Source organism: Topomyia yanbarensis, chromosome 1, assembly GCF_030247195.1.
Source record: "Topomyia yanbarensis strain Yona2022 chromosome 1, ASM3024719v1, whole genome shotgun sequence".
Classification (NCBI taxonomy): Eukaryota; Metazoa; Arthropoda; class Insecta; order Diptera; family Culicidae; genus Topomyia; species Topomyia yanbarensis.
In genome coordinates this window covers 212,941,080-212,952,044 of record NC_080670.1, presented here as the reverse complement: position 1 = coordinate 212,952,044, position 10,965 = coordinate 212,941,080, and the positions used below count along the sequence as shown (strand labels likewise).

The 10,965-nt window shown below is 40.4% G+C and overlaps 1 protein-coding gene across 1 annotated transcript; it reads left to right on the top strand.

Moving 5' to 3' along the window:
* Nucleotides 1-3,315: 3,315 nt before the first annotated feature.
* On the top strand, nucleotides 3,316-6,176 carry LOC131691723 (zinc finger protein ubi-d4). The gene is made up of 2 exons (XM_058978341.1): nucleotides 3,316-5,038; nucleotides 5,106-6,176. Exon 1 carries the CDS (start codon nucleotides 4,033-4,035, stop codon nucleotides 5,014-5,016), a length of 984 nt encoding a protein of 327 aa, XP_058834324.1. The 5' UTR covers nucleotides 3,316-4,032; the 3' UTR covers nucleotides 5,017-5,038; nucleotides 5,106-6,176.
* Nucleotides 6,177-10,965: the final 4,789 nt, after the last annotated feature.

Sequence of the window (10,965 nt, the reverse complement as noted above, 5' to 3'; positions counted from 1 at the left end):
ACTGCGTGCGACTGCTTTCATTCGTTACACTTCCGGGAGATCCTTGTGGAGTAGATTTAAGCACCTCTTACGGTTGAGATCAAGATCTTATCTCCGAACCTAATGCAGCCTTGGGCGATCGATAAATCTTCTTGACGATGGTAAAATAGCTCCCAATCGTGCGAATCTAGCTTGATTGTTTGGCCAGCCATCTTGGATGAAACGGTGCATCTTTTGAAGAACTGAAACGGACTTGGTTGCCTTCTTGATCATGTTGAAACTAAGAAGTATCTGATTGGCGTTACTGGCCGCTAATTGCCTCAAGCCTTCTTCCAGAGTGGTACAGGTTACGACGAAGTCTTCGTCTGGCTTGATATGCTGATTGATGAACCGGAACAGTGCATCGGTATTCCCAAACTCTGGTATCTACACATATTCCATGGAGAAGTCACAGAAGAGCAATGTTATGGTCCAACACTGAAACTGGTTGGCAGTGTATCCTGGCCTTCTTTTTTGGACCCAAAAAAATTTGGTGGCGGTGAATTATCCGTTCGAAAGCGGAATCGCCTCCTGAAAAATTTGTAAAACTTTATTACAGCATAGAGTATCGCCAATCCATCACGTTCTAACTGAGAACATCGTTGTTCTGTAGCTGCGAGTGCCCGAGATGCATGCTGAATAGTCTTATGGCTTGATGTCGCTGCAGTGAATGATATATCTGCTGACATTATTATCTTCTGATTTGGGTTATAATGGACTCAAATAAATTCAGAGGACATAATCGATACGGACTTGCCGAAAGCCTGCGGATATTCTTGAATCCACTTGAACGACGGACTAGTTTTGAACGATTCGTTCAATAGATATCGAAGTCCGCATGCTCGAAACGAAATAGTTTATAGCGCCGAGGAAGAAACGAACGCCGGTGAGGTTTTTAGAGAGTAGCATGTTTATGATGGTCTCAAAATTCGCTGGATCTGGACGCAAACCATAACGGTCCAGTGGGAAACCTAAATACCAAATCTGCTGTTGCACAAACGAACGCTTTTCTGGATGTATGGTGAAAACGTTCTCTTGAATTAAATGTAGGACTGCTTGTAGATTCTGTTGGTGCTCCTCAATGTGCTTACCTTCAACGATTTTAATATCCAGATAACCTGAAGTATCCGTATTTCGGATACTTCAGGTTATCTGGAACAACTTTTAGCCCAGACACCAACCTGTTGCATAATTTAACCAGAATCCTCAGAAATCCAGTATCCGAGGAAAGATTCCATCTCAATCCTACACAGGATCCCACCCTGATCCATTCCACAGGATTCCATCGGGAAACTATTAAAATTTTCTAGTCCTAATATAAGGTGTAATCTGATCGGATATTTTATTCAATAAAATAGCAATTACAAAATGTTCCATCAGAACTCTGAGACCCGAATCCTATGAGAAAAGCCTGAAGAATGTTTAGAAAGGTTCCATTGGAATCTCTTCCATCATAATGTTCTAAAGACGATTGAAGAATCAAAGCAAAACTAAAACGCGTTGTGAGACACCTGTCTGTCAGGCCTGCAATTACAAAAAGGATGATGGTTTAATTTTTATAGAGGAAGTGAGTTTCTAAACGATATTCTTACAGGTAAATACTAATTATTTTGATAGGGAATACAAAAGTGATGGCAAGAAATTACTTTTACTTTCTTGCGCAATTTGCTAAAGTTACTTCATGAAGTTTTGAAGAATTGCAAAACCTACTCTGAATTATAAAAGGTTATGCTATTTTTGTCATATTGCGACCATGATGTGTATATTTCCATTGTGAACGTGACGCATTACATCGGAGAATCCGTCCGTCCAATAAAGGAAGGATATGCGGTTTTCGCAGCTTTTCTTACTTGCAATAATATCCGCCGAAGTAAAATGAACTGAATATATAATTTCGGCGCTTACCGGATAATACCAAGAGCTTCTTTCATTTATGAAACACTGGATAGGGAACTTTGAAAAAAGTGGTAAAACTTCCGGATGCACAGCTCAGGCACGCGGGAACAACACATTTTTCATTTCTGAAATATAACCAATATCAGCGGTTATTAAAACAGAAAACTATTTGATTAACGTCAGATTTTTGCAGTTATATCTTTGATAGATTTCTACAACTTACCTAACGTTTTTCTTGCCGTTTTGGATTCCATGTTGAAGAGATTAGAGAAGGTTACTTAAACACCAAAAAATTCACCGCATTTTGACGGATGTCAAATTTCCCATCATCAGTTTTACATGCGTGCCATCTGTGAGTCAATCGCGCTTTGATTCGCCAATTCTGTCCTATATGTTGTTTTACGAAAAATTCAAAATATAATTCAACGCTTTTTCTTGAAAAGGGCGATACTAGCAGTGATACCATTCAAAGAAAATCAACAGTGAATATTTCCAGACTTGGTTTTATTTCCTATTTAAGAACTATTGTGTTTTTTACATCCTAGATTGCATGATTCAGTAATCGAAACCCAAAACTTCATAAAGTATTTGAAATTATTAAATTAAAATTTGTTTTTGCTATTGAAATTGACAAAATGATAGTATCGCCCCTTTGGCAATTGTTTACTTTTTCGGTCCCACCTATCAGCATTGAAGTATCGCCCTTACGTTTTTTTACAATAACTACCGTTCTGCACCACCGATTTCGTCCGTGTTTTTTCAATAGCGATCATTGTTATTATTTACAGCTGGTATCAGCTTGATAATCCTAAAAAAATACGAAAATAACAGTTTCGCCTCTAAACTGCTAGCAAAAAAAGTATCGCCCTGATTGTTTGCATGGAGCATGGAGGGCGAAACTTTAAATAAACAAACAAAAATACAGTTTCGCCCGTTGTATTTTTTGCTGTAGTTTAAGAAAGCAATATCGCAGAATCCAAATTTTTAGGTTAATTTGTTGCGTTTCAAAGCCCTCATTCGCATGTATGAAAAAAAGCCTTATGTTTACATTTGTAAGTATCGCCCTTTTCACAAAAAAGCGTTGAATTTTCAATTTATTTCTAACTCTAGCAAATTTGCGCTGTGGAGCTTACTGCTGTTAGTGTGTTCTGTGTGTATGCCCCTCGCTTACATTAGTTGTATAATTCACATGGTGATGGCGTTGTAAGACAGTTTGTTTTTCCACTGCGTTGCCATCCGTTTTTCACATTACCCTCACTCGAATATTTTGTAGTTCTTTCTTTTTCCTGCTTCAATCACTTTCTGCCCGTCATTAGGTAGCTATTTCACTCACACCTCCCCCACATTCAATAGACTTCCATTCAACAAACCTGTCAAAAGTGAGAATCCGAAGAGAAAATAGAAGAGAGGAAAAAAGCACACAATATTTTAAGCCGTCATTCGGTTCGCTGTGTGTGCATGTTTCAGTGGCATAGATTCGTGATTCCATTCAAATTAGAAAAAAAAATCAGTTTCGACCAGTGATAAGCACAATCGGTACCGATCAACATTCGCGGGAGAAAGCCGTCAATTCCGAAAATGTTACACCGGTTCGGAAGAAAGTATTGAACCGGGCTTGTGGAACTTATCAAGTGCAGCAGTTTGGGCCATCCAAGGTGGCGACGATTCGGTAACTTTTTTATTTGAACTGCTTTCTCACCAATACCAGTGTACGAGCAAGGAGAAGAAAAAAAGAAGTACCTCTATGTTTTGAACGGTACCGCTGCGCTGCTGCTGGTGTTGCCCTCAGGCAGCCGCCTGCTTGCACCTAGCAGCCACACACACGCACACTCATAAAAACAGTCATTCAATGCAATATCGCTGCTGCTGCTAATATTTGCGAATAGTCGGCTGCTGTTGCTGCTGGACACAGGTTTGAATCAATCGCGTGCAAGCGAGAGGGCAATATAGTGGAAAAATAGAAACCTATCGCCGTTTGCTCTGTGGCCATTACCGTCATTCGAGATAATCACTTCAGACGTAGGCAAACCAGCAAATTCCAGCGATTGCTGTGATTTATTAGTGGGTGAAAGCAATAGCAAATTCGTTATCAGCAGAGTAGCTGCGCTGTTTTCTGAGATGGCTTCCTCTGGTGGTGTGGACATCCAGATAGTCTCGATGCCGAACCTGCAGAAAATCGAAAGTTATATGCGAGATTCAACCTACCGGGAAACGCTGGAAGTCAGTGCATCCTTCAACACCCGACTATGTCTGGAACGGCGGATGCGGATACCGTTTTTCGATTCCCAAACCGGTGTGGCCCAGAAACACAGTAACCTGTACATGGCCCACTGCAGACGAATGCCCGGGCACCGGGAAGGACAGCTCTACACCTATCCCGCAACTCGGTGGCGAAAATCGAAACGGCAATATCTGACCAAACTGCAGAACCTGCGACCGTTCAGTAGTCTGAAAACAAGCGGAACGTCCAGCTTGCTTGCGGGAGCTTCTTTACCTCCAGTAGTTCGCGAACCAGGCGAACTACTGGCACCAGTGGAACCCGATTTCAATGCCTCCCTCTTGGAAGAAACCTCGCTCGGGGCGACGGTTGACACGGACAGCAAAGATAGTCACCAGAATCTACCGCCGACCGTCAAGGAAGAACCTCTGCCAAAGGATTGGTACTACGACGAGATGGCCCTGAACGATGATGACCTGGATGATCCGGAGGGAGGAGACTCGGATTACGATTACAACGTAAACGGTTACAAACGAAAGGGCAAACGAAGCAAGCGTAGTTCGCATGGTGGCAAGAAGGGCCGCTCCAGTCAGGCACTGGCTCCGGTGACGGATTACGAAGGAGCAGCCTCACCTGGTGGATCGTCGAGAAAGGGGCGACCTCCGGGTGGTGGTTCCAGTGGAACCAAACGGGGTCGAAAGAAAACACCCAAGGAAACGGTTTCCTCGCTCGAGAAGCAGCTGGAGGATAGCCTGAATAATAGTTTGGCGGAACCACCGTCCTTCGAGACGGCTGCCGCCGCTGTCGATATGGGTGAGAACGGGGAGAACGGTGCCGGGTATGGGGGCAGTGCGGATTTGCGAAACTACCGGAAGTACCTGTAATGCGAGCTGTTCACTTCGGAGGGTAAGTTCTGATGGTTGCAAATGGTTTTGAGAAAGTTCACTTTAATTTTCTTTTGCTGTATCTGCAGGTACCTTTGAGGTTCTAAACCCAAACACGCAAAATAGCGATTGTTTTTATACAGATATTTCCAGCACCGTTTCAGCGGCTGACCTCATCAGAATGAGGGGTCGGTGTATTTAATAAGCAACAACAATATCATCAGATCGAACACCGAAATTAGTTCCGATTTTAATTATTTAAACTAATCTACTATTGGATATTATATTCTGGTCATCACAATTTATTTTTTTGCATCGCGAAGATACAACCAGAGAAAACCAAAATTATCTGATTGTTTCTAGCGTTCCGTTCCACGAACGTTAGCTAAATTAAGCCGTAGTGCATGCGAAATCGAACGGATCTATAGATCACATTATTGTACATAGTCGCTGAGAATGGCAGCGTAAAACATATTTTCGTCAGATTGTTAGTCTTCAATTTTACACACTAATTCGCGAACAAGCGCAATAGATCATACTCTTCCCGATAGGCACAAGGTCTAGATTTCACATGCTTCTTTTATTATGTTTTTTTTTCTTTTCCCGTAGAATCATAGAAGTAGGGAACAAACATAAATTTATCGTGAATACCATTTATTGCTATCGTTATTTAATTGTCAGAACTAGGGAAATGAAAAGAAAGAGTCAATATTAAAACAATGAATTTGTTTGATAATTTTTAACAGTAGTAGTCACATTAAACAAAACATCAAAGCCCCCCAACATTTACTTGTTGCAATAGTCCATAGCTGATTTTGAGTTTACGGTACTAATAAACAATAGCACACAGTTAGAAGAATTATGAATCGTTTAACATACCGGCCCTCGGTCGATTGTGTGTAGTAGAAGCAAGTAAGCGTAGATTGCCGGAAATCGGTAGAATTTGATTACGTAACTGTACATTGTTTCTTACACAATATATTTACTTATATTCCATTATTGTACTGCTGATCAATCAGAAAGGAACATCTCTCGGTTGACGCTTCGATGCTGAACGAGGTGAAAGGAATATTTTTCAGTTGTAAATGTAAAATTCAAACAGATCGAAAAGAAGAAATCGCATGTACATGAATAGATATTTAAAATGGTAAGAATAAAAATGAGGAAATATTTTCCATAAGGGGGTTTGTTTTTCATATTGGGTGACAGGTCAAAGGGATGGTTTAGAGCTAGAACGGAGTAGGCCGTGTTTATCTCTATTTGCCAAACTCTACTACACTCAAAAAATAAATTATGTTACTTCGATTTACTAAATTCTATCGTGTGATCCGGTACATTAAGATCAATTTGAATATCTGATGCATCATATAATAATTACGTGTTATTTGTATAATTTTCATTAGAAATTCACGTGAAATTACATGCAACCAAACGTATCAACTACATGAAACCATGCGGTGCTTTTTTGTCGTGACTAACGACTTACCTTTCAATATTGGGGCCCCTTTTCAAAATTTCGGAAGAAAAATGATGTAAGATTTTGAACGCTTATATCTTTTGTTGTACTGAATGGATTTAATCAATTTCTTCGGCATTTTGCCGAAAATATTTGTACCAATGTTGTATTAAATTTTGGAATATGTAAGACATTGATTATCAACGGAAAAATAGTGTTTTGAAAAATCTTTCGAAAACGACTCGGAAAAGTGAAAATTTTCAGCCCATCCCGCACAGAGCCGTCAATATGGTGCACCAACCGAACAATTAAATAATGAAAAGTTTTAAATATACGTCCACTACATGTTTGTTCCCATGATTATTCGTATTGGGTTGCTTGACGAGAGTAGTTGGTGGGGGAAAGCCGGCATATTAGTTTTGGTTATGCAATTAGAAGTCGGACGGAGAGCAAAGGCTCATGCACGCCACGAGAACGAGCGAAAAAGCAATAGTAGTGCATATTAGCGAAAGCGTTACGTACACTTTGAACCTTAATAACTTTTCTTCTACTAAACGGATTGCCAATCTTGTTTCATAAATCAGAAGGAAAACGTTTAACGCTCGCTACCGATACGTTGTTTGCTATATAAAATCTGTTTAAATAGCTGAAAAACTACTTTAAATGAGAATCAACATTAATGATAAAACCTATAAATAGGGGTGTCGCAGCTTTTCTCAAAGCCAGACGTGTGTAAGACGCAGTGCATAACAGACGTGCGTGGTCGTGAAAAGCTGCATCGGACGACCAATCAAATCGGCTACCACTGGAGAGAAGAGTGGAGTGGAGGTGGTGGCGGTGAGAAGGCCAAAAAACCAAAAGCTAAGAAACGCAATCACTGAAAAGGCGGTAGCAACTGCCACTAAAATGCCACCAAAACATAGAAGGCTGCAGCGAACAAGCCAAAGAAAGCCGCAAAACCTGCCAACAAAGCTGCGCGAAGAAGATAAGTAAATTCACGCGTCTCTAATGTTGCCAACAGTCCTTTTCAGAACTAAAAAAAATACTTGTAAAGACTTAGTGGTGCTTATTTTCCGTTAGCGCTGTTAATTGTAGATGGATTTGTGTCATAGTTGTATGCAAACCGTCCTTAGGATCAATATATAATGGAAAAAGAACTTTATTAGGAAGTTCCTTTTATTAATTTGCATAATTAAAAATAATAACATAAGAAAATATTTTTCAAATTAATCTACAAACCCGAAGGTTTTTGCAAATCCTTCCAAGAAAATCAGTGAATTTGGTAACTCTGCCACTAAGCGAATGCTACACCAAAACGAATGATGAAAATATTTTCATTTATCGCATAAAAGGATGGCCTTCCATCTGCATTGAAAAGTCAATAAATAGGAACGCCTTGATGCAAAGCGTGCTCATTCGGTGTGAGCTGCGAAAGGGGAAAGATCATATGTATGTACGCAGTAAAAACAATCGTCGGCAAGGTTTGAATTGTTTCAAAAGATTCTCGTCTTGTATCAACATAGTTATCTATAAACCGTCCTTATTAGGACGAATGCAAAATGGAAAAAGAATTTAATCAGAAAGTTTCTTTTATTAACTAGTATTAAGTTTGCGCTTGTTAATTCTGTACTTTTACCAGTGAATCATAAAAGATGGGTTGGTAATGTATATGACATAACAGGGGTGTCGTGACCACACTTCGAAGTTATTTCAAATCTTGCAAAGCATAAATTGACATAATTTTAATGATTGTTCCTATATGAATGAAATGACAAATTTTCAGGTTAACATGGCAGTAACTTTACAATTTACAGAACAATTTTATATTATTAGTTATCTTATAATAACTGTCATCTCTTCCAAACAACTTAACCCTCTGCAGCCATCCCCGTGATTTTGCGGGGTTAAGGAGAATCATTGTAAAATGTCCAATACACGATTTTATGTTGTTACCTCCACTAAAACCACTTCAAAATACTTCCACCTACCTTCATATGAACTTATTGACCTGTATTCAATGCGGAAAACTCGGTGTAATAAAATTGTTTTACTGTATAGACTAACGAACGGGATCCCTAGGAAAATTTCGCTGAGCCCGGTGAATCGAACTTAATGCGTAAAATTTAGCCATTTGAAAGAAATAGAAGCAGAATTTTAAGAATATGATGAATATGAGAATATGATCATCGCGGTTGTGTCCCGGACATTACCCGCCCCTAGTTTTTCGCTAAGCGTGACTCATTTCTGTACGCTAGGAAAAAGATTTCGATGGTTGTTTCGAGAGATGTTAACATTGATATTTCAAAGCAAGAAAAAATTAAATTTGTTCATTTCATGAATGAATGTCTCAACGAGCTTAGAATCCAGCGCATCATCTATCAACGCAGACGCCAACAACAAAGCTTCTTTTCAGAACCACCATAATTATTATAAAAAATAACTTGAAACATTCCCATATATTTCATTGAGTATCATTCGATTTGAACTGCAAGTCAAACGAGTAGTCACGACACTCCGGTTATGTCCTAGACATTACCCACCCATCTTTTCTGTCTTCCGAAAGGAAGCAAGTTAGATTTGCGGATAAGGTACAAGAACAAAAAGTATCAACTTTATTCTGCATTGATCAAATTTAGCTGCTAATTCACGTTGAATTAATAAAATATTGCTTAATTCAGGTTTTTATAATTTTTAAAATTTTCCCTAACGAGTATCATTTTATATTGGTAATAGAGCGGTGTGGGTATAAGGTCAAGTTCCCCCCGGGTTGTGTTAAGCTAATAAGCTACTGAACAAAGTACATTAATTCTCCACTTGAAGAAAATATTCAGATTCAATTCATATTGAATCTGAATATTTTCTTCACGTGGAGCATCAACATGAGAGAGTACCTTGTAGGCGGCATTGAGGATCGATTGCACTCAAAATTGTTGCCCTTCCTGAAGTTAATGTACATAAGGCCATCCAATCAATCCGAAGGCGTATCATCTTCCACCTAGATCATTCCGATCACGCAGTGGATTGCTTCATACAGCCGGTCACTCCTGACATTTAGAAGTTCGGTCGGGTTTACGTCCTTTCCAATCAGTGTCAGCAAATTTGGATATCTGGCACAGAAGAAAGGGCCACTGGTAATTTGATGCTGTTGAATGGTTTAGCGTCTGGAAGACACCAAGCTACTAGTGGTGTCTTGGAGTTTGCTAACACGCGTATCCGCGGACCGACCGAAACCAGCATCTTTAGGGATAGTAAATCTTTCATTTGAGACAAAGTTTGTGAAAATAGAATTCGCCTTTTCCGAGGAACCAATCAGACTTACCGAATTCTCGGTAGTGGACATTGTATTTAAATGGTACTTGGATTAGTCATTAGTGCAGGGAGGGCCGGAAATTCATAATCAATGCCACTATCTGTAGCCCTGGAATGACAGGGGCTGGAGAATGCGCAAGGATTGTATCCACTGCGACCATCAAACCACAAGATAACAGACGTTTAGGCTCGATTCAAAATGTGTGCAAGGATTCGAAACTGAAATTCTGAATGAATTGAACGTCTGAAACATTTGTGGTAAACGTTTGTAGGTGGCGCAGTGATCGATGCAGTGCATTTTGACTGTCAAACACGTGTAGCAAACAGTAGCGTAGATGATAATCGTGAAGCACTAATTTCCAACGTTTACCTATTTGAAAGTTTAAACAGATTCTTAAATAATTTTTGTTCCAGTCTAACTGTTTTCTGTGATCAAGCGATCCGGTACAGGATTGGGAACAGGGCAGGGCAATTTAAAACTCGTGGAAGGCAGGAAAACGAGCGGAGGCGATCTTTGACGATGAAGCACATAGATTGGAAGGCATCCACCACCCAAGTGCGGACGAGATGACGGCAGCAATGACAGTGGGACCATGCTACGAAATGAGAAATTATTGCCGCACAACATACTGGTGGCATACGATGATTCCCGATCTACTTGTAAGGTGTCTCCGGGCTTGGAGTAGTCAAATGGCTTGCAATGACACCGAAAGAGGACCAGTTGTACCACCTAAAAGAAAAGGAATCCCGCAAGATGAACCAACGATCTGGCCGCTTGCATCGGCCAGTGACATGACTATGAAGAAGAAGAAGAGCGAATAATTAACGAAGTGCGGATCAAGATGGCGAAAACTATGAAAATGAAGAAGGGCCAGACGGAATCCTAAAAACAGTAATACAGGAGAACCAGGATATGTTCAGGCCACGTACCACAGGCCGACATGTGCAGAGATACAAACGGGAATCTTCTCACGGACCAGTGTGAGGTGATCCAGAGGTGGCGGCAGCATTACGAAGAACACCTGAACGGCGATGCAGCAGACGACGAGGATGGCACGGTAACGCACCTGGGAGCACGCGCGGAAGACATTACACTACCGGCTCCGGATCTCCAAGAAATCCAGGAGGAGATTAGCCGGCTCAAAAATAATAAAGCCGCTGGGGTTGACCAAATACCAAGCGAG